Raw genomic sequence first — 25,922 nt, 5'->3', positions numbered from 1 at the left:
TGAGCAAATACAGTCCTATAATCCTTCACTTGTTGCACTGTTCAATTTTATGCCGAGAAGTACCCTTGGAAAAAAAATTTGGAAAATATTCGATATGTCATGGAATAACCTAGAAATGCCTAGTGACGTTTAGAACGTCAGAAAATGTATATAAACGTTAGAGTGTTGACAGTTTATAGAACAGTTGTATTTGTTTATAGTTTTTTTTCCTTGGAGCAGTGGCGTGCGGTGACTTTTTCGAAAGGGGAAGCGATTCAATAAGGATATAAAAATATTTTCTTAAGGGTCGAGCGTCGAGCAACTTTCCACCTGATAACACTCTGATGCGCAGGGGCTCTCTATCAGCAAAGTACTTAATTATGTGAGACACCCTGCGTACAAGGACTCACACACTAAATCCGTGACTAGTGAATGCGTTAGGCATTCTATTCCCGCTATTTCTAGTGACTAGTGACCTATCATTGATCTGTATTGCTAGCTCGGGCCTTGAGTCCTCACGCCGGGCTTGGTTTTCTAAAGAAGAATCCTATTTAAAAAAAATATACTCCGAGGCATTTTCCACAACACACAACTTTCACTAAAATGACATTTATTTATACTCGAGGTCTATTCTCCTATCAACTTCTGATAATTGTTGAATGCAGTATTTTTCAATGGATAATAGGGCTAACTTTCAAAGTCTGTTTTCGCTTGTTGAATTTCTTTTAAACTCTTAATTTGAAACTTTTAATGCATCTTAATACTGCAAAACTTCGTTTAACTGATGCACTTGTGGCTGGGATAGTTAGTAGTACTAATTCACACAACTTGACCACTTCACACAGCGACTTGTTTAAACCAGTAGTTATAAAGAAATCCCAGATTTCTGGGTATTTCTTTATCATTCAAGTCAGTTGTTTCATAAATGATACTTAACTGAGAATGCAAAGCTGGGATATCAAAAAATTTTCATTATTTAATCGTAATGACATAAATTCCTCTGTGGGAAATTTTGATGAATTATAATTAGAAATATTAAGATTATATATAATTCTACAAATTTTAAATCGTTAAAATTTTGAAAGCTAGAATTCATTTTGTCTCCGAAATTATCAATCCTCATTATTTTTCTTTCATGTTCAAACCCCATATGTTCAGTTTTATCCCAAATATTTTTAAACTGCTCTCGTTTTTTTAATTATCGTATTAATAAAGTCATCAATTTGTCTTATACAAAATGCAATACTATTTGATTTCTGTAAAATGTCAAATAAAAGATCAGTAAAAGGAAATATCTCTGCAAAAAATTTAAATCGAAATATTTTTTAAGCGAATGTATGTAATACCTAAGCACCCCTTAGCAACAGTAACAGTCGGAGCATCTCACTTTCGGGAAGGCGATATAACGAGCGCTTCCATGGCATACCAAAATTCGCGCGACTAGTGGGTGCGGTCATTGAACCCTGACCAATTTTAAAAGGGACAACTGCATGACAACCGGCGATTTTGAGATGCGCTTCTGCCAGGAGTGGACCAAATAGTTGAATTGTGTGCATATTGAGTTCGTTCGTACGCGATTAATTTTTAATATTTTTCAATGCCTATTGGCTAGGTAATATGTAATTTATTGGGATTATGGAAAAAAAATTATTATTAAATATTAATTAATAATATATTTTCTTATATCGACAAATAAATAGGGAAGCGGCGCTTCCCCCGCTTCCATGGACCGCACGCCTCTGCCTTGGAGTTCTTCTTGGAGGCCCTTCAATACAAGGCTCATTTGCCGATTCACCAATTTTGCTCATTTATTCTACAATATATTTTCCTATATGCCATTGTAATAAAGTTGTAAAAGTTTTGTAACATTGTTGATGTTTGAATAAAGTTATTTTAAGAGGCTATGCGCAAAAATTTGGGCCAATGGTTTTTAAATGCATTAATTTTTTTTCGAGTCCTGAGAAAACTAATATTATAAGTATTTTTGAAAAATTTAAACGCAGAATGAAAGATTACGTCATTATCCAGGGCCGAAAGTCCCTGAAAATTTCTATAATGTTTATTTTAATAAGATACAGGGGTGAAAAAGAAGAAAAAATTTAGTGTGGTTTTAATTTCAAATATCTCATTCAAAAGAAACTATTTGTTTATTCTGAGTGACTTTTGTCCCTCGGTAATAATGTCTGTTGTCTTTCATTATGCGTGTATAGTTTTTAAAAATATTTATTGTTTTTTCAGGATTCGGAAAAATAAATACATTTACTAGTAAAAAATAATTGCAAAAAGCATTGGCTAGAAATAGTGCCCCTACGCTCTGAAAGGAGAGTAACAATACTACTGTAACTGTCAAATAACATAACAGACAAAAAAATCACATGTGAATATGTGTCGGATTAGCCCATAAGTCTAGCAATTAAGTACCCGTGTGTCTACTGGCTTACTGTATACAGGGTGTTTCAAAAAAAGGTAACCCCGTCTCTAGGGTAGGTAGAAAACTGAAAAATAATTGGGGTTTGCTTAGTAAAAATTTTTTGTAACGCCATCCGTTTTCAAGATACAGGGCGTTGAAGAAAAAAAATTTTACGCATTTTTGAAAATTGAAATATTGAAACAAGGTTTTAAAACTCTAATTATTGTTGATTTATCGTCATAACAATCAATAAATGTCAGATTTCCATGGCACACTTGAAGAAAATAGAGGTATACCTATTAGAACTTTATCATTAATACCAGCATCAATTATTACTTCATAATTTTCAAATCAAAATATTCCGAAAACGGTACACAGTATCGAGTTTTACCAAGAGTACCTTCTTCGTGTAAAATTGAATGATGTTTAAGTTTACTTGAAATTTTGATTAATAATTATACTCCTAAAAAGTTATATTGACTAATACTTAGTACGATCCGTGTAACTAGCGCCCTCTGTGAGAATCAGATATAAAAACAAATTCATGGGATGTATCAGCTTCCAAAACATATTCGTATAAAATTTCATTACAATGTTGCCAGTAGTTTCGGCAAAATCGTAAAAAATGCGTAAAAATTTGTTTTCTTCAACGCCCTGTATCTTGAAAACGGATGGCGTTACAAAAATTTTTTACTAAGCAAACCCCAATTATTTTTCAGTTTTTTACCTACCCTAGAGACGGGGTTACCTTTTTTTGAAACACCCTGTATAATATTATAAATTTATTTTTTTTTCTCTGATTCTGGCTTTGGTTTAGAAATAGAACCTTTAGCCACGTAATTGTATAACTTATTACTAAGTAAGGGAGTAATGTGTAGTGTGTGTGTTGAGTAAGTGTCTTGTTACTTTGCAAAGTCGACGTCATTGTCTTTGCAAACAGACGCTAATTGTTTCCGAACGTTTGCGGTCCCTCCGTTGAGTTATAAATTTATAATGTCATACAATATTTTTATACATACAGAATGGGCCAAAGAAAACAGTCCACCTCAATATTTGGCAGTACTTATTAGATTTTAAGGCAATGACGAAAAAGGTCGATTTTTGTTCTAAGGGGACACATTCTTACTGTAAATAGATCTGTCATTTGTCAAACCCTCCCTTCTATTTCCCCCACCCCTTATTTTTAAATAGGGAATAGAGGATGTGTGCTAGCTTATTTGAAACGTTATTCATGTCTATTCAGTAATATAAACATTAACATAATTGTTTATAAAGGGTGTCCAAAAACAATCGAGGCCACACTGGATGACAGCCAATGCGGCTTTAGGCCAGGGCGAGGTACAACCGATCTCATATTCACGGTGAGACAGTTATCAGAAAAAGCCCTAGAGCATAACAGTAAGTTGTATCTCTGTTTTGTGGACTTGGAAAAAGCATTTGATCGGGCGCCACGTAACAAGATCTGGGAAATATTAAACCGTAGAAATGTGAAACCGAAGTTAATCCAAGCAATAAAGAGTATATATAAATGTACACGTAATAATGTAAGAACGAACAATTGCTCATCTCTTGAATTCTACACAAGGACAGGTGTAAGACAAGGTGGTGTTCTGAGTCCTTTGTTATTTGTCACTCTAATGGACGAAATTGCAAAAGAATGCAGGGGTAAGGTAAAAAGAACTAGGGTTGGGGTGTATAAACTTCAACAAATTTGCGTGTCAGAGTTGATATATGCCGATGACCTGGTTATTGTGGCAAAATCAGAAAAAGACTTGCGAGTAAATGTGAATGTTTGGAATGAAGCCTTTAAGAAATTTGGGATGAGAATAAATATTGAAAAAACAGAAGCTTTAGTAATATCGAAAACACAAGAAAATATAAATGTTAAGTTGAATAATGAGACCATTACACAAGTTGAGGACTTCAAGTATCTAGGATCAACAATGAATGGGCAAGGAAATATAGAACCAGAAATAAACAGCAGGGTAATGAGTGCAACAAAATTATACTATGCACTAAATAAAAGTTTTATTAGGAAGAAAGAAGTAAGCCTGAAAACAAAAATGAAAGTATTTCAAACCGTATACGAGCCGGTGCTACTCTACGGTAGTGAAACGTGGACAGTGAACGACAACATCCGTAGTAAAATCCAAGCATGCGAAATGCGATATTTACGTGCGGTATCCGGGGTGACCAGACGTGATCGTATAAGAAATGAAGACATACGTGAAAGGTGCGGTGTTGGAAGGACCTTAGACAGACTTGAAACGAAACAGTTATCGTGGTTCGGACATATGGCGAGAATGAGTGAAGGTAGAACTGTAAAGAGGGTATGGAAAGCGGCATCTGACAACAAAAGAAGAAGAGGCAGGCCAACAAGAACGTGGAATGCAAATATTGGAAAGGCTTGCGGAAAAAGAAATATTGGGTGGAGAGAAGCAGAAAGACTAGCTACCGACCGAAAGGCATGGAGACGTCTCATTTCTCCACTTACCTCGACACCGTAAGGTACAAGAGGACGGCTTAAGTAAGTAAGAGTGTCCAAGAAAAAAAAATTTAAATTAAATTAACTGACACAAAAGAAGAATATATATGTAATTTATTTAATTCAAAATACATTCTATTGCTGTCAAAAAATCAGTCAGAAAAAAAATGTTTTTTGATAAATTAACATTGCTTTTTGCTTAATTTTAATGTTCAAGCTGCCACCCATCTGCCTCTTGGTAGATTGAATATTGAATTTAAGCAACAAGCAATGTTTATTTATGAAATAAACATTTTTTCTGTTTTCTGTCAGCAGTAGAATGTATTTTGAGTTAAATAAATTACATACATTCTTCATTTTGTGTCAATTAATTTAATTCAAAATAATTTTTCTTGTGCACCCTGTATAAATAAATATGTCAATATTAATATTACTGAATAGGGAATTGAATAACCTATCACGACCCCTTTTCCCTATTAAAAAATAAATGGCGGGGAATGTGGGAGGGTAGGGAGTTGACAAATGACAGATGTATGTACCGTAAAAATGTGTCACCCTTAGATCAAAAACCTACCTGATTCGTCATTTCCTTAAAATCTAATAAATACTGCCAAATATCGAGGTGGACTGTTTTCTTTGGCCCACTCTGTATATGCAAATATTTACATCTTATAGAAGAGCGTTTTATTGAATTTAACCACAACCGTACTATAGATTTCGATCTTATATGTATATTCGTCAGGTACGGATATCTAAATTCAACCAAAACCTAATGGCCAACAAACGTCTCCTGAATGTTTACAACTCAAATAGTAGATAAGCCTACAATGGTGTCATCTACTCTGATGGCTAGAACGAAAACAATTTATTAAAAATCATTTTCTGACTGCACTGATTTGTTTGACTGTACTGATGCTCTTGTCTGTCTTCAGCTGTTCCTATTAGCTGTTGAAAATGTATCCCTGTCCATTGTCGGATGTTTCTTAGCCTAGACTTTTCCTTCCTAGTCTACTCTTTCCATCGTAATTTTCTTTTACTATTAGTTGAGCATATTGGTACTTATGATTTCTCAGTATTTGGTTTAGATAAATGTTTTTCTAACTTTCACTGTGTCGAAAAGTTGTCGTTCCTTGCTTATTCTAGGCAGCTTCGTTTAAGGTATGTTACTTGAATGAAATTTTGAGGATTCTCCGGTAGATCAACATTTCAAAGGCTTCCAATTGATTTAGATTTGAGGGTCCACCTTTCATCTACATAGAGAAGACCAACTACGTCGACCTGACGTACTTTTGGGATAAACGTAGTCGAATTTCGAGTTTTATTAGCGAATACCATAGCAGCCTTTTGATTTTTTTCTAAAGATTTTCTGGCCTGCTCTATTCTCGATCTTATTTCTAGATCAGAATTTAGGCTGCTATCGATTCAATACCCCAGGTAATAGTTAAATACCAATAGTTAAATTAGCAATACTTAAATTTATTGGTTTGTTTTAAAATGTGCCCGTTTATTGAGCAATATTGAGGTACATTCTGGTTTTTTCTGATTGCCATGAATTGATCAAAGACTGAGTTCGTCCTGTCGATGAGCCGTTGTAGGTCCAAGTCGGAATCCGCAATCAACACCGTATCATCTGCGTGTCTCATGCTATTGATATTTACGCCATTCACCTGGACTCCATCGTTGAAGTTTAAATAGAAACTCAGAATAGGATACGAACTAGTTCGCTAAAGAATATTATCACAGTGAACGACAGGTCGTGAATGCAATTATAGATTCCCTTATCGAGTATTTTACCACTCTGTTCTGCTTTATTTTTCCATCTTAAAAAGCACAGAGGATAAATAATTGAGGAGCAGACTTTCCTAACCGCACTTTTCCATTGTTTACATTTTTCAGGACATGAGAAAAACTGCCACTACGTTATTAATAGAGTTAAAAAAACACACAAAATATGATAAAGTGTACTTTTTTATTATCAATTTGCCCTGATTATAAGTGACAACAGACTTTATTAGTTTTTTCAAAAAAAATTACTTTTTGATGGACAAGACGTCATTTGATTGCCTTTAAAAGACAAAATGTAGTTTGATTGTCCCTAAATGATTAAAAAAGATATTAACTAAAGATGCATTTCTGCATGTTGTTTGGAAAACAATATAGAAAATTAAAAAAAATCATATAGCATGAATATCGTCCTCCAGAAGGCAGCAACTTTCTTCATCTTCACAGTTTTTTCTTCTTAAAAGCATGTCTTTTGGCTGAAGTATACTAAAAAAACGTTTTAGAAGAGTCATTATTTCTGTACAAAACCTCGGTTTTATACAAGATTTTATTCTCCCAGCAGTTTTGTTTGGTTTTACTGATGCCTATAACTTTTTTAAGTGAAAGTGCTGCATGTTTTATGTCATACAAAGTCCAATCAGAGCCTAGCTTGCGGACTTATCCTTTCTTATATCAGTCTTTTTTAAAAAGTCAGTCAACGTGGAACTTATTTCTACCTCACCTCTTCCTGCTTCATGCTCAAGCCATGTATAAAAAAGGAGTTTTTATTAAAATATTTGACACATAAAATGCACAATAAAGTCGTTACATGGTAAAATAGTATTGCAAGACAAACTAATCGCATTTTGTCCAAAATAGTGCTATTTGTTTGTCTCTCGGTAATGGACAAAATTCGTTTTGTTTGTCTAGGTGATTTTTGAAGTCAAAAATATAGGTGAAAAAGTACTCATAGAATGTCTAGGTGTGTGTAAATTAATAAATGATATTTTGACGAATCCAACATCACCTCTAATTCATAATGTGAATATATGGACAAAGTGAGATTTGAAAATCTGCTCCTCAATTGGAATTTTAGTTCCTGCCTCATTTTGACTTACGATTCATAGATGGAGCTGGTTGCGTCATTTGTAATTACTTAATTACACTGAAGAGATGAAAAGATTTGGTTCCAGTTCAGTGCTTCTCCACTGGTGCTCTGATGAGAATAAGTTGAATTTAAAATACGTATAAGCACATAGTGGAGGTCCTATTCCGTGATCAAATCTGAATCATCTTTACTTTTAGTTAAATAAATAGGATTAACAACAGAAGCACTAGAGCAGTAATGTTGTCTGCTTCCTATTTTTGACACTCTTTATAACTTATTCATAGTTATCTTGGAAACTTGATAATTTATGACTTTTCTTACATCTATTTGAAGATTATAACATTTTTTTACAGGTACTTATCGTAATTATTTTTTAAGATATGCTAATGTCTACCTAGAAACACCAGAGCAGTAATTTTGACTGCTTTCTCGTTTTGATCCCTGTATTACTCAATTGTATTTATTTTACAAATTTTATAATTTTGGACTTTAATATTTATTTTAGGATTGAAATTTCTCCTTTACAGGTACTTAGTATAATTACATTTTGAAGGTTAATGTCTACCTAAAAAAGCGGTCCTAATGACGAGGTATTCTACTTATTGTTTTACTTTTCTGGGAAGTTTCTACTTATTTTATGTATAAAATGCATCGGAAATAATTGTTATTAGGTAGTTTGAGTATACTGTTTGCAAGTTTGAACGTCTGTATTTTGATTTTTCACTATGATTTTGCTCTTTTCTGCTATTATCATGTATCATGTCTCGTCGATATTTGACTGAGCAGGAACTATTATGAGAGTTTAAAGAATTTGTGAGATAATGAATCTGAAGTAGATTTATGTGATGAAGATGTATCCGATAATGAAGATCACGAGTATGTGCCTGTTAAAGTTGATCGAGGACATTCATCCTTTAGTGATTCTGAAGATGAGGTTGTGATTGAGGAGATACCTAGTACTGCTGCTGTAACTTCGAATGCAGACTCAAATACCTCTTCAGGAATGATGACCAACCAAGTAAGAGGAAAAGCAATTTAGAGAATTCCTTTATCGACACCATAGGATGGGAGTTATTTGACAACAGCGCTAGAACACCAGGTTAGTAACTATATTATATCAGTAACATCCATTGATGTACTCACTTAAGTATATATTATTTTTGAGCATATTCTTCTTGATGTGGCTTATCTGCAGGATATTCTTCTTCCTGGACCCGTTTACCAAATATTTTTCCTTGCAGGATGGCTTGTAGAAAGGAATATCAGGATTCATTTCGCATATTGTATCCGAAGTACTGTAACTTTCGAGATTTGGTGATGGTCAGTACCTTTCGGTTCTTCTACATCCTTCTGAGGACCTCATCATTTGACTTCCGTGGACTCGGTCAGTCCAAGGAATTTTAAGTATTCTCTGATATAGCTACATCTCGAATTTTTTTTAATTTTCTGAACATATGTTCGTTCAAGGTCCATGATTCAACACCATAAAAAAGAACAGAAAAGACGTAGCATGTGAAAGTGAAAGTGAAAAATATGTGAAATTTGTCATATGTACCTATATGTAAAAAATTTGTGTGTGGGTCTTATGCAAGCAAAATTGAAATATTTTGCTACTGCGTAAATTGTGCTTAATTAATTTAATAATTTATTTAAATTACTCAATATAGGTTTTTATCAAGTAAACAAGAATACAAAAACGGCTGGCGATAGAAAATTCTAATTCCCCCTCATTTTGACCGCTGCGGTGCTTCTAGGTATCCACAAATTCTGGTGCTTCTAGTATTAATAAAGAGGCTTAATTTTACTTACAAGGGTCTGTGAATTCCTGGCTGCTCCTCTAGCAGGAGACAAATCCCCATTTACTCTAGTGTTTGTAAAAACGTGTAAAGGAGCACTTGAATGCATGATCATTCCAACAACAGACGTCCTCTTCTTATTCGCCAACATTTTATCCTTATCCCTATCTTTCTCCTTTTCCCTATCCCTTTCTCTTTCCTTTTCTTTTTCCTTGTCCTTTTCTTGAACGGGCGCTGTACTATCTTCGTCGGATTCAAAGGCAGGACTACTAGACCGTTCGGATTTATCTCCAGCATCTTGGGCAGGCTTTCCAACAGGAGGACAAAGACTTTTTCTGTCGCAAGATGTAGCTGTAGTGGTAGTAGTTGTTGTGGTGGTAGCACTAGTATACAAAGATAATATTAGCGAAGGTAATGCAAAGTGTTTTAAAAAATACAAACAACTAAAAGGTACAGGTACATTTGGAAGACACCAAAAGTATGGGATAAAAGACGCATAGGCACAAAAATAAATTGGGGACTACACCAATTTCTATATTTCACATTAAAAACCAATACCTTATTTAGGTTTTATGTACAAGAATAACTCCATAACTAAATAGAAAAGAATAACATAATTATGACTAATATGTTAATATTTTTAATTAAAACCAAGCATAAATATATACAGGAAATTTCATAAATTCATAATTTTGACGTAATGGCGGTGACACAATATACAGTAACGGTAATACATAGTAGATAATTGGTAATTGTATACAATTACTGATAATTGTATACAATTACCAGAGTCGACGGTAACTGTAGGAAATTGTTTTCAATTATCTACTTTTACCGGTAATGATGAAATAAAAACAATCTCAACAGCTATTAAAGAAATGTAAATTTTATTAAACTGAATTCAAAACGAGAGACATTTTGTTTAACCTGAATTGAGTTTTTTGCCTGAATTAATAGTATTACGTTGTACTTACTTACTATTTGTTGTGACATGATACTTGGAATTCACAACTTTCAATTTTTTTTACATTTACACTTATCTGTTTTACATTTGAGTACGTTATTTAACGCTAAAATATTGCAAAACCTCTAAATTTTAAATAACCGTCTGGATTAACATGAAATTTGGCATACACATAGCTAACAAGTCAAAGGAAAAAAGTGATATTGTGCTGATATGTGCTTTTACCCTGGGGGTGAGTTTCACCCCTTCTCGGGGTGAAAAAATATACGTCCAAAATAAGTACGAAATTCGATAAACTGACTAATTCTAAGCAACTTTTATTTTATAGAGTTTTTTCACCGAGTCAATACTTTTCGAGTTATCTGTGAGTGAATATGTTCATTTTTCAATAAAATAACCACGTTTTTAGACGTTTTTTCGCAAACAACTCAAAAACTAAGTATTTTTTCGAAAAAAATATTCTTAGTAAAAATATAGCCTGTAAAAAAGTGAAAAAAATGTTGTATGAAATGTATTAGTTATCTAAACCTTGTAGAAGCAGACTTACAGCTAATGAAAAATAGGTTCATATTCATCAAATTCCAAATCGAATATTTTAAACTGAATTAGCCAAAAAATGAAGGACTTTTTGGGGAAAACTCATTACGACTTATTTAAAGTATTTAAAATATCTGTATTTTTGTATTATAGGAAAATTTCTAGGATTAAAATTAAACAAGTTACTCTCAAAATAAAGCTGGTGTCTTTCTTGTTGGTAAGGAAATCGGGAAAATCACCCCCTAATTAGCATCTCAAATGAACATATTCGTTACCATTTTACAAGTTGCTTTACTGGTGTATGTATTAGTTATACGATCTGTAAATTTCATCGGTTCAAAGTTCCTATTTTTGAAAGGGCTGTAGTTGAAAGGGCTTCAACGAGTCACTAATCACAAGTGTATGCAAATTTAGAAACACCAAATCTTAACCAATCTTTGTCTTACAGAAAAACAATAAAATACAAAATATTCAGAAAAGCAAAGCCGAACTTTTTTTGAAATTTTTGGTACCTCTAATAATTTTTAAGTTATTTTGAAAAAAAAAACCATTTTTTTCAAAATAATTTTTTTTAAGTTTAATTAGAAATCATTTTTTTTTTTCAAAAATAAGCTCGTTGAATCTACGAAAGTTACAGATCGTATAGACACAACATAAATAAAGCAACCTGTGAAGCATTAACGATTAATTTCATTTAAGTTGCTAATTAGGGGGTGATTTTCCAGATTTATTTTTTGCCAAAACAAAAGGGACCAACTGTATTTTGAGCGTAACTTGCTTAAATTTCGTGATATAATCTTTCTTTATAAAAACATAAATAAAGCTTTTTAAACTCTAAAAAAGTTATAATGAGTTTTCTCCTAAATTTGCTTCATTTTTCGGATATTTCACGTTGAATTATTCTTTTTGGAATGTGGCGAATATGAACCTATTTTTCTTTAGCTATAACTCTGCTTCTAGTAGGTTTAGAGACTTCACGCATACACCATTTTTTCACTTTATTACAGACTATATTTTTGCTAAGAGTGTTTTTTCGATAAAAATACTTACTTTTTAAATTATTTGCGCAAAATGTGTCTAAAATCGTATTTGTTTTGTTGAAAAATGAACATGTTCACTCGCAAATAACTCGAAAAGTATTGAGTTGGTGAAAAAACTCTATAGAACAAAAGTTGCTTAAAGTTGGTCAGTTTATCGAATTCCGTTATTGTGGACGTATATTTTTTCACCCCCGAGAAGGGGTGAAAATCACCCCCAGCGGTGTTTTAAAATTTACAGCAAAAACCGTCAAAGAATGTACTATTTTTACTTTTTTTACTACAAAGCCCGAAATAAGTTACAGTTTCGGTCTTTGACTAGTCAAACCTAGGAGAGACCACGTTGGTCAGGCAAAGGTCGAAACTTAATTTTATGAAATCGGGGTTTGACTAGTCAAACCCCGATCAGCTATTAAAATGTCGTAATTTGTTAGATTAGGTTTAATAGAACGTCATTTCTTAATTGTAATGTTTATTATTTTTATAATGTCGTAATTAAAATAAAAAAAATAGTGTTTATTCTCGCATGTTGAGGTATTATGGCATTTAGAGTTGCACTATTCGTTAGACCTTTTACACTTACATGGTTTTGAAGAGCACTTATTATTGCAGTGATATTTTATAAATCCTTGGCCTCCAAATTTAGAATCTTTTGTACTAATTTCTCTTAGAGACAGCTTATCGTCTGGAACATCTTCGAAATTTGGAAAATTCTCTTTGCAATGTCTTATTTTATATCTTGAAAAAAGTGTGTTCATTGTTCCGTATTTCGTACCAACTCTATATAAACCGTCAATTAATTATTGTTTTATCTTGTACGATACCCAAAATATTTCGAGCATCTCCTTGGCACGCGTTCGAGCATGCGTTGTGCAAAGACAGAAAAGATTAAAATAAATAAAGGAAATGCGATTGAAGGTCTTCATGCCCAGGCTAATGCTATGAAACAATTAAATGAACAAAATGTCCTCCAATTTCGATCGGAAAAACTGTAACAATACCTATCCCCAGCTTTGATAGAGCCAAAGAGGATGCTCGAGATATTTTGAGTAGCATACAAGATAAAACAATTCACGGTTTATATAGAGTTGGTACGAAATACGGAACAATAAACAGACTTTTTTCAAGAAATCAAATAAGAGGATGCAAAGAGAAATTTCCTAATTTCGAAGATGTTCCAGACGTTAAGCTGTCTCTATTTCTAAGAGAAATTAGTACAAAAGATTCTAAATTTGGATGACACAGATTTATAAAATGCTACTGCAATAAGAAATGCTCTTTCAAATTACGTAAATGTAAAAGATCTAACGTATTGTGCAACTCTAATGCTTGGTTGCACCAACAAATCTTAAGCTCCAGCTTAGCTAAGTTTAACTTGTGGGTAGGGCTGACTTAAGTATCTCTTACGTTGCACCATAATTTTTTATTCTTATCGATCCATTCCACCTGGCAATCCATTGTGACAAGCTGAAAATTGATCCAAAACTAAATGGTGCAACGCGTATGTTTCAAAAGTTGAGCTTAAGGCACATCTTAAGCTTAAAATATGTTGGTACAACCAGGGATAAATGCCATGATGCCTCAACATGTGAGAATGAACACTTTTTTTTTATTCTAACTATGACAATATAAAAATAATAAACATTAAAATTAAAAAATGACGTTTTAATAAACCTAATCTAACAAATTACGACATTTTAATAGCTGATCGGGGTTTGACTAGTCAAACCCCGATTTCATAAAATTAAATTTCGACCTTTGCCTGACCAACTTAGTCTCTCCTAGGTTTGACTAGTCAAAGGCCGAAACTGTAATTTATTTCGGGCTTTGACTAAGACCGTCAGTCAGACCTGAGGATTGCCTAGTCAAACCTAGGAGTGCCTGAAATTCGGGCTTTGACTATAACATATACATATAACGCAGTCATAATTACTCTAGTAATGTAGCTCAAGGCCAAATATTGTATGATTCCATATTTATCTCCGAATTAAATTACATTTAGTTGTCAGCAGGTGCCATTATTTTCTAACGGTCGAGTCGACTTTTCTCAACGGTCTTATTTTATTTCTGTTTACAATGTTATTTTTCATCTTATCTTAATCTTTTAATATTAATAGAAATAACCTTGATTTTAAAAATATGTATAATATATTTTTCGTACTTCCGGGCCTAAAGTGACAACTTCACTCCCTTGTGACAGGTACTAAAGTGTCACATTTAATCCCTCCGGGATTAAATATTGACGAAACTCCCGGAACGATTAAATCACAAACAAACGAATTTAAGGGATATTTTATTGAAAAATATAATTAATTAGAATGGTAATTAACATTGAACAAAAAATTTTGAATGAGTTGTCCCTGTCTTTCGCAATGCCACATATTTCCGAAATATCGCCACAAAACTGATGGCACTGTTTTCTGAATTTTTGATCACAAAATTTCGGTCAATTTTATTTTTGGTGTTTCTAATCGCAATTAGGAAGGAATCGCCCAAATCTCTCACATCGTCGATTTCTAAATCAACCAACTCTTTTCCACGACAAGCTCCCGCAACGCCCAAAATAGGTGCAACCTACAAAAAAATTGATTTCTTAAAATTTCTGAATATAAACAAATTTCCAAATTTACCTTAAGCATTAAATATTTATCATCCGGAGCCTCCCGTAAGAACTGATCTACCTGCTCAGACGTGAGAATTCTTGACTTCTTTGGCTTAAATCCCTCATTTCTTCTCTTCAAAAAAGCTAATAATTTTGGAAATTTACTTATATCAATATCTTCTCTAATGTTAATAACCGATTTCAGCATTGAGTAATGTGCCCAGAGAGTTGAGGCACAAACCGCTTTTGATTTATCATCGAAGTAGACTAACAGCGCATTTTCAGTAGGTTGTCTCACATTTTTTAAGCGGCACCACTTTTTAAAAGCATCGTACTGCTGCTCGTATAGTTTTCTAGATTTCGGTGGTAACAATTCTTCACCTACTTCGGCTGCTCTTTTATCAATATCAGATACACCTTCTTCACTCATGATACCAATAATTATCAATAACAATGTTTCTTTACAATGACACTAGTAATGACAATGTTTCTAAATTATAACTGTCACAACGCAATGTTACTATGGTAACTTATTTTAAAGACAGTTTATTAAATGAGTTGAAGAGAGAAAAAACTGATTGAAATTATTGAAATAATTAATAAAATCATACCGGAAGTACGAAAAGTATCGTATATACCTTGCGACTGAAGTACATTTAATCCTTCAGGTAAATTATGGCCCTCCCTGCGGTCGGGCCATAAACTTTACCTTCAGGATTAAATGTACTACTTCAGTCCCGCGGTATATAATGTACTATTTTAGTCTAACCGGTACATCGTTTAGTTACCTATTTTCGGATATATATGCTATGCTCCCAAAATCGAATATCCGAAATTAGGAAACGATGGGCGCATGAGAATTGTACCAATAGTTCTAAGAAGGAGATGTATTGATGTGATCTTGATTATTGATATGAGATAATATTCTTATATGTCATTTAATTTAATCAATGCATTAATAATAATCTAATTAATTTACCAGATCACATATCAATATGTTTTCAATCTCAGGGCTTTTTATAAAATTAATTACTTACTCTCGTGGCTTCTAAGTATTTCTCAATGGTTCCTAATCGGGATAGGAAAGAAAAGAGTAAAATAATACACACATATGGGTTACAATTATAATCAAAATATTGTTTATTTTATTTAAATGGCAATCACTGCTTAATATTTGCTAGATCTTATTTTTCTTAAACATAACATTTACAAATGGGAATCTTATTTTCTTTTGGTTTCCAATTGAAAGTTTTTATTAACATTTAACTATTAGGATTTATTAGCAACAATTCTATTTAAGTTTGATGAAGCTTTTCTGATATTATTTATTATGTTCTTCAATTTATAATGTGGTATTTAATACGAAAAACCCATACATTCATGTCCAAACAAATGAGACTGACCTTTTTCTGGTGAACTGAGAATGTCTTCACACAAGACCCGTTTCCTGCTATCCTTGGCTACGGTCAAAACCTCGTCCTGGCTTCCAGTAATGTTCTCCTTTGAGAACTAGCTCGTATAGCTCCCGTTCCTGCTTCTGTCGTGATGCCGTGTTTCTACCTTTTTCGAAACTTCAATCAGCTACCGGGACACTCTTGGCTCAAGGAGGTTCCCTACTCTCGACCTGGCCTACCTCTCGTTCCACGATAGATACTCCACACTCACGGAACTACACCGGCTTTCTCACTCTCCGTACACTACCGTCTACCACTGGACTTCACTTCTCGACAACTCAAAACATTCTGATTTATCTTTTTCATTCATTCCCTTACTTTCTAAATATCCCTTCCAGATTCACAAATCAACCTTCCACCACCAACTCTCATTCGCAGTATTCCTCAAAACCAATTTTTAATCTTTCTAAATATGCTTAATGGATTTCCAAAAAAAATAGTTAATTCCCATTCTAAAATTACTTTCTACTATTTACAAAATTTAATGACCTATTATCTACTTCAACTGAGTCTTATTTAGCATAGGCTAATGATCGAACCTTCCGCGAACAACGATAATGACCTATTATCGATTTCACTTGAGTCTTATTTAGCATAGGCTAATGATCGAACCTTCCGCGAACAACGATAATGGTACGCGCCATTCACTTTGTTTATTCTAAGCGCATTGTCCCGAGTTTCGTATGCTTCTTCTAATCACTTCTTAAAATTAAATATAACAATTTGTTGTATACAGGTTGTTCTAAATTTATATGCCCGTGGTTGAGAAAATTGAAAATATTTTATATTAAATTGAACTCTGTTTATAATTATCAAAATTTAATTTTCATATCAAATAGAAATATAACAGTATATAATATGCGATTTTTGTTTGGAAAAATAAATGTTAATTTTTGTTTTTTTTTCTAATAAAAGTTTATGTTCCTAATGTTTGCATTTTTGTTTCAACTAAAATTACTATGCGAAATTAAGACACCAGAGTATCCGAAATTAGGCAACCAGTTTTTAATACATACATCCAATTTGCACATTTTTTAAAATTTTTGTTTTATGCTGTGTCTTTCTAACAAACATCCTAATTCCTTATATTGTTTCGATTTTCCATGTATGAACTTGCCCCTGAACCCTAATAGCACAAGGACGTCCAATGGACGTCCATTGGACGTCCTTGACGGACTTTAGGGACGTCCATTGGACGTCCGTTTTCGTCCGAGGAACGTCCTTTATACGTCCTATTTTGGTCCAAATGTCGCGCTACCGAACGTCCATTGGACGTCCATCTAAGGTCCGAGGGGACGTATATTGGACCTTAATCGGACGTAATTTGGACCTTGATCGGACGTCCTAGGGGACGTAAATTGGACCTTAATCGGACGTAAATTGGACCTTAATCGGACATAAATTGGACCTTAATCGGACGTAAATTGGACCTTAATCGGACATAAATTGGACCTTAATCGGACGTAAATTGGACCTTAATCGGACGTAAATTGGACCTTAATAGGACGTAAATTGGACCTTAATGGGACCTTAATCGGACGTAAATTGGACCTTAACCGGACGTAAATTGGACTTTAATAGGACGTAAATTGGACCTTAATCGGACGTAAATGGGACCTTAATCGGACGTAAATTGGACCTTAATCGGACGTAAATTGGACCTTAATCGGACGTAAATTGGACCTTAATAGGACGTAAATTGGACCTTAATCGGACGTAAATGGGACCTTAATCGGAAGTAAATTGGACCTTAACCGGACGTTCTAGGGGACGTGAATTGGACCTTAACAGGACGTCCAATTTTGGTCCAAATGCCACGTTGCCAAACGCCCAATGGAGGTCCACTTAACATCCGAAGGGACGTTCGGTGGACGTCAATTGGGCCTTCATAGGACGTCCCAGTTTGGTCCAATGTCTTGCTGCCGAACATCCATCTAATGTCGTGGGAAATAAAAAATATATTTTTTAAGGAACTTATATTACATCTTATATTAAATTACAATTATTGGATATTACATTATTTACATTAAATTACAATACACTTCTCCAAGAAATTAACGCACCACCTTAAATATGGGGTATTTTTGATGTCTCGTATTTCCTAAACCTGTTGTTTCATCTAAGTGATTTTTTTATAATATTATAGCCTAGGCTATAGGTTACCTCCTTAAGCTTGTCATGCACAGGGAGCTATGCTGTAATATATGTACATTATATCATATCGCTCTCTATAGTAATGAGTGAGCCTGCAGACAGAAAACAAATGGTTCCATATGTGCAGGCTCACTCATTACTATAGAGTGCGATGTGATATAATATATATTACAGTATAGCTCCCCGTGCATGACAAGCATAAGGAGGTACTTAACCTATAGCCTAGGCTAGAATATTATAAAAAAATCACTTAGATGCAACAACAGGTTTAGGAAATTCGAGACATCAAAAATGCCCAATTTTTAAGGTGGTGCGTAATCGGCTGTATATACAGGGTGTAACAAAAATACACGTCATAAATTAAATCACTTATTCTGGGACCAAAAATAGTTTGAATGAACCTAACTTACCTTAGTACAAATATGCACATAAAAAAAGTTACAGCCCTTTGAAATTACAAAATGAAAATCGATTTTTTCGATTATATCGAAAACTATTAGCGATTTTTTATTGAAAATGGACATGTGGCAGTATTATGGCAGGAATATCTTAAAGAAAAATTATGGTGAAATTTGTGCACCCCATAAAAATTTTATGGGGGTTTTGATCCCTTAGATCCTCCCAAACTTTTGTGTATGTTCCAATTCAATTTTATTATTGTGGTACCATTAGTTAAATTCAATATTTTTGTTTCTTAGTATTTTTCAGATAAGGCAGTTTTTATCGAGTTGCGACTTCTTTTTTAACATGTCTACATAAAAATTTTATGGGGGTTTTGTTCCTTTAAACCCCCCAAATGTTTGTGTACGTTCCAATTAAACTATTACTAAGGTACCATTAGTTAAACAGAATGTTTTTAAAACTTTTTTGCCTCTTTGTATTTTTTCCATAAGGCACATTTTATCGAGATCTGGCTTCTTTTTTAATATGGTTCAAAATATCCCTAAAAATGTAAAGCATAAATAAGTCTGCATATTATTACCAAGTCTCCATAATCGTACTTAACCATATACAAATATGTGGTGGATTTGACAAATATTCAAAATATTTCGATAAAAATTGACTTTTCGAAAAAGCAATAAGAGGCAAAAAAGTTTTTAAAACGTTGTGTTTAAATGGTACTACAATAATAATTAAATTGAAACGTGCACAAAAGTTTGGGGGGTTTAGAGGAACAAAACCCCCATAAAATTTTTATGGGGTGTCCAAATTTTACTATAGTTTTTTTGTAAGATACTGCTGCCATAATAATGCCACATGTCCATTTTGAATAAAAAATCTCTAATAGTTTTCGATATATTGGAAAAAATCACTTCATCTTGTAACTTCAAATGAGTGATAAAGGCACAGAGACTTAGATGGCGAGGTCACATTGAAAGGATGCCAAACACGAGGACTCCAAAAATGGTACTAAACTACACTACAGCTTCAAGAAAGAGAAGAGGAAGGCCGAAAAATAGATGGAAGCAAGAGGTCGAAAAAGATTTAGAAAGAATGGTGCTACAGGGTCAGAAAAGAAAAATGAATAACAGGAAGGAATGGAGAAAAATCACATATCAAGCCAGAGAAGATCTCAGTACATAAAGAAACGTGAAAATGAAGAAAAAAAACAAACTTTTCAAGCCATGGGCCTCTAAGACCCTTGGTGCTATTATATATATATATAACTTCAAAGGGCTGTAACTTTTCTTGTGTGCACATTTGTACTAAGGTAAGTTAGGTCCAATCAAACTATTTTTGGTCCCAGAATATGTGATTAAATTTATGACCTGTATTTTTGTTACACCCTGTATATATCTACATACTTCGTCTATTTACTAACTGTTGCGCGTCATCCGCGTCGTAGCCTGTGAGGTCGCATGATACCAACACGAAATATTTAGGCGGTAGGTGTGTTCTTTTTTAGAATCACTTTGCCGAGTACACTGGAATTACAGCCACTAGACATATTTTATTATATACGCGTAGAAATAATATTTGAAGATTTCTATTAATGTTAACCTAAAGAAATACACAATAATATGTTTCATTTAATTTGTATAAATGGATTATAAAGCGTTTTTATGAAGCAGATTTGTTCGGATCACACTGTAACTGTAATCGAACGAAGGTGACATTTTAGAATAAATTGGTAACGTTTATTTGACAGTTACGGTGATGACACTTCATATTTGTTTATATTCTTTACTATAATTATCTGTTTTATTTATTATATTTACTGTTTTTATTATTTACTTTACTATAAAAAGATCCTCTACTATAAAAATATAAATTTCACCTAATTTTATAACGACTTGGAATAATCGAGGTATCTGACAACTTTTTTAGTTGTTATTGTAGACATACTTATACAAAGAAACCTACCGGCTTTTTGCCAAGAGTTCGGAGCCGTTTTTTAATTATTAACAATGCAGTGCAAAAACTCTTGCACTGCAAATCTTAAAAGATTATAACTTAATTCTTGTTCTCTATTTCTTAAGTTTTTACTTATTTACATTGAATATTAATTTGTTTTGTTGTATAATCCACGTTTACAATAATTATGTGACATATTTGATTTAAAATGGATTCAGGATCTTTTTATACTTTGGCAACTATGTCAACTTAGATCTCTGGCGTAGATAATGACGTGCAACAGTAAGTAAATTAGATGGACTGTAGGTTATATTTGGTTCTTGGGACATCAAAGTATATTTTTTAGACATTCTTAGTCACTGATGTGACATACCTCCGATTTGTTTTTTCATGAGTTTTGTAAGAGAGACTAAAAACTTTTTTTATAGTCACCTCCTGTTTTCATATATTTTTTGACATGTTTTGTAGTAAATTCAACTATCTATTTACTACAAAACATGTCAAAATTTACATGTGAAAGCAGATGATCCTAAAAATGGTTTTTCGTCTCCTACAAAATTCATGAAAAAGCAGATAGGAGAATTATTGTACATTACAATTCTCTGATGTTTGGGAAAAAGGGCTTAAGTCAGAATTGCACATCGATAATGTTTTGATGATTTCTACAGTACTGTAGTAGATTCTACTGTACATACAGTTTACATCTACAACAGTTTTTTTCTGGTCCAGAAATCATCAAAACATTATCAATGTGCAATTCTGATAAGTCCTTTTTGCCAAACATAAAAAAACAATCTGGTCATAACTGACCAATGAGCAATTTTAATTTAACCTAAATTACTACTGTTTCTTAAAATGAAGAGCTTACCCCATAGCGTCTCTTATCTAATCTAACAAGATCGTGCACTATTCTAACATACACAGGCACAGCACACAAGCACTATGCTCCGTTTTTCACTATCACCTATCACTCAAACTAGTTCAAAAGGATTTGTCCTCTTCAATCTTCTAGTTTGCCCAGTAGTATCGAGGAGCTGGATTTCCTCGATATTCTTGAACTCATGAAGTTGATGCTCGTGACCCTGCTATCTTCTTGATATTTGTTGATAAAGTAATAACTTATTATGCATGGACAATGTGGACTTTCTTCCAACTAGCCAATACACTTTTTATATCTCTCTTTTGCCTTTCATAGCAACAAGGCTATACATTTCCTTCTTGGTTTTTTTTTGTAGGCCACTTTCAGCTGATTCTAAAAAAAATTAAAATGAACGGTAATGTTTCTATTCTTTACAATTAAAAATCAAAAGAAATAGGTACTTATTTACAGGTAATAATATGCATGTATAAATGATTCGTTTCATAAAGAATAAAGAAAATTGAAAACGGATTTTATAATACTTACAAAATTGTTTAAACAAGAGATCTAGCCAGAGCCCAGAGCAAAAACTAGCAGACAGTACAGCAAAAAAGCCACTAATTTCCATTTCCCACACCCCCTTATCGATGCATTTTTTTCCAATCAAAATTTTTACTTTACTAAATTTTTAGGTTATCGGTTATGTTATGAAAATGAAATGTGATGACCAATGACCACGAGACGCTACATAGATACTCGCGCGGCAAATTTGAAAATGAACGCAAATTGAACAGTACAATGGCCTCTCTTAAAATCTTGTAATGGAAAATTTTACCGCTCCAGGAAGACATTGTACTATGTTCATAGAATATCTTGTGGTAACTTTCCACCCATAATTTAATCAGATAGATGTTCACGGAATAGAACGGTAGTACCTACATTCCTGGAATGTTTTGTGTTGTTAGGATTAAACTTTTATTTTATTTATTCTTGAATATTTCCTATTGTTAAACATTGTAACCAATAATTTACAAATAAGATTTTCATTACATTACATAAAATCAAAAACATTTTTTGGATATTAAACTATATAGTTTGTTTATAATTGTAATAATTGTATATACAATTTTGAATTAAGATTTAATCTTTTCGATTTAAACTACAGTAAAACCTGTGTTACCGGCCCCCTGCAAACACCGGCCACCTGTACTAACGGTCAGTTTAAAAATTCCCCAAACCAATTACAGTAAAACCTGTCAGTAACGGCCACTAAAAATTAAAAAGCTATTGGCCGATATAGAAAGGTGACCGGTATTGCCAGTTTTTGTAGTCTAGATATAATTGGTTTGGGGAATATTTAAACTGGGCGTTAGTACAGGTGGCCGATTTTATCAGGTGGCCAGTAACACAAGTTTTACTGTATATCTAGACTACAAAAACTGGCAATAACGGCCACCTTTCTATATCGGCCAATAGTTCTTTCATTTTAGTGGCCGTTACTGACAGGTTTGACTGTATTTCATTAACGTAAAGTTAACGCGTAAGTTAATATTTTATTGAATTATTTTGCTATTTGATCCCGTAATTGGTATAATGTGTCCAATATAATATATAAGCGTTCATAAAACGTCCGTATTTCGTCCAGTATGGACGTCCAAAGGACGTTCAACGTCGGACGTCCAAAGGACGTCCATATTTATTCCGTCCGAAGGACGTCCAACGTCGGACGTCCAAAGGACGTCCATATTTATTCCTTCCGAAGGACGTCCAAAATGGGACGTCCAAAGGACGTCCGTTTATAGTCCATGGACGTAAGGACCAAAAATGGACCTATTTTGGACGTCCAAAGGACGTCGTGTGCTATTAGGGAAGTTATATAACAAGTCAAAATATACAGTTGTTCAAAATCTATTAGCAAAAACAAAAAGCTATCCGAAATTAGGCACCTTTCCTCTACGTTTAAAGATGGGAAACAATAAATAGAATATAAATGTATAGGCTTTTATCGCTAAATTTCCCACCTCCATTAGTTTCATTTCTTTTTATCTCACAACTTAATATATTTTCCATCTTTTGCGTTATTTAGCGGCTAATAATGTCAGCATAATATGCTCACCAGCCACCACTCACTTTCGCCATCTTTTCAATGGTTATTTGACATTCAAGTCATTTAGCCGTGACAACCAACTTAGTCCAAGTACATTTGTACAAATGCACGTGATACATGTTGAAATCTAAGTATACTTGGATCGTGTCAACCCGATTTTACATTTACTCCTATGTAGTTTGTTATTAATATACTCAAGGATCAAAATATTGCATATGCATGTTGAATGAAATTTTTTGTGCTGTTATCCTTAGACCACTGTATCATAGGAATAGGACATCTTTTCCGAATGCGATGTTTTTAATTATCATATAAATGCTACAATCGGATTTAGAACTAATCTGGGCTTTATGCTGACCAATATAATTTATAAATTGAATATCATCAAGGTAAGTCTTCACTATGCTAGCGACATGAAAACGTGTACTAACACAAATATGTCATATCCAATATGGTTTTTAAATGGCGAAACATGATCTTCTTAAATGTTTTCAATATACATATCAATTGGTGTTGGTGTAATCACCTTCACGTGTTCGGTATGTCCTTTCAAAGCAATACCGCTCCGTAGCACTATGCCGCCACGACCAAAACTATAGCTCTGTATGAGGTTATAACTGACATACTACTGTGCGCCAACTCTTCTGTAAACGAAGTCTTGTAAATCTTGCTTCCATATGATGAACGCTATGTCAGATGCAACCTCATACATAGTGTTAATTTTGGTTGCGGCGGCATAGTGCTACGGAGTGGTATTTCTTGGAAAGGAGATACCGAACTTGTAGAGGTGATTGGTTGAATGACAGCTGATACGTACATACATTAAAAACATTTTAGAAGATCATGTTTTACCATTTGCCAGCCATATTGGATAACAAATTCGTGTTAATGCATCATGGCGCAGGTCTTACTATCGGTTGAATGTTGAATACTTACCTTTATGGGATTCAATCTAAAAATTATATTGGCCACCATATTATAGCCCATATCAAATTTAAATCCGATTATACCAATTATATATGATACGTCAAAACATCACATTCGGAAAAGAAATCCTATTCCTATGACATTTTGGGCAACACAAAAAATTTTATTTCACACGTTAATTCCAAAATTACTCTTGACTTGACTCTGCCAAGAGAGAAAAAATTGTGGAAGTTATGGAAGAATTTGAAATACCTATGAAGCGAAAGAAACTAGTGACGATGACATTGAAGCATACGACCTGCAACTTAAGACTAAAGAAGGAAGCTCAGAATATTTTGCCGTTAGATCAGGGCTTTGTCAAGGAGACCCGCTATCAACGCTAACAGTTAGATAGAACGTGATACTAGAAAAAATTATTAAGAGTAGCAACTTACATAGAAATAGGCACATATTGTACAAAAGTCATCAATTAGTGGGATATGCAGATGATGTGCCAATTGTAGCGACGAGTGAAAAGATACTGAAAGAGATAACAGAAATATTAATAAATGAAGCGTATAAGCTGGGTCTACAAATAAATCAAAAGAAAAGCAAGGTTATAGAAGTAGCAAGAGAAAGGGGGGATGGGACAAAGTTCAAGATAAGCACAGAATTAGGAGAGTTTGAGTTTGAGGAAATAGACCAATTTGTATATGAGGCGCTCAGAGCAACAGTGGCTAAACCCCAGAGACGAAGTTTTGAGATAAATGCAATCTTTGCATTCGTATTTCCATTGTGCTTATGGGATGGCTCTACAAAATATGTAGCGTCATTTAGCCAAATATAGAGTTTGGTTGTGTAGACCATTGTTAATTCGAATATTTAATGTTGCTGCTTTTATTGATATATTAATCTAAAAATGCTCGATTTGTGGGTTAGGCCACTATTGCTCTGAGTGCCTCATATCTAGGATCAAGGATAACAAACAAGCGTGAAGAAATAACAGAAATTGATGCCAGATTGAGTAAAGCCAATATATCTGCGGGAGACATGAATTATTTACTACGATCAAAGCAGCTGTCATGAAATACGAAATTCAGGATTTAAAAAACTATAATTAGACCAACAGCGATATATGGATGTGAGACATGGATACTCAACCAAACAACAAAAGAAACACTAAGAAGATAGGAAAGGAAAATACTCAAAAGAATATTAGGAGGGAAGAGAACAAGAGAAGGATATATAAGAAGGACAAATGAGGAAATTTATAATATTTACAAAGAACCACAAATAGATAGCGTAATAAAATCAAGAAGGTTGCAGTGGCTGGCCCATATAGAAAGAATGAACGATGACAGAGTGGTCAATAAAATAGCATGAAGAGTACCAGATTATTAAATAAAGA

General features: G+C 33.6%; 1 protein-coding gene across 1 annotated transcript in view; it reads right to left on the bottom strand.

The window, feature by feature from the left end:
- The window catches only part of LOC114326165 (muscarinic acetylcholine receptor M2), a 54,270-nt gene that overhangs the window by 1,174 nt on the left and 27,174 nt on the right, over window positions 1–25,922 (bottom strand). Inside the window, 2 exon segments of the mRNA XM_050652900.1 lie at window positions 9,586–9,922; window positions 21,607–21,647. Of these exon segments, the coding sequence (XP_050508857.1) occupies window positions 9,586–9,922; window positions 21,607–21,647 (378 nt within the window).

The sequence above is a fragment of the Diabrotica virgifera genome, chromosome 6 (assembly GCF_917563875.1).
Source record: "Diabrotica virgifera virgifera chromosome 6, PGI_DIABVI_V3a".
Classification (NCBI taxonomy): Eukaryota; Metazoa; Arthropoda; class Insecta; order Coleoptera; family Chrysomelidae; genus Diabrotica; species Diabrotica virgifera.
Note: the sequence above shows the minus strand (reverse complement) of the source record. Positions and strands in the feature narration are given on the sequence as shown.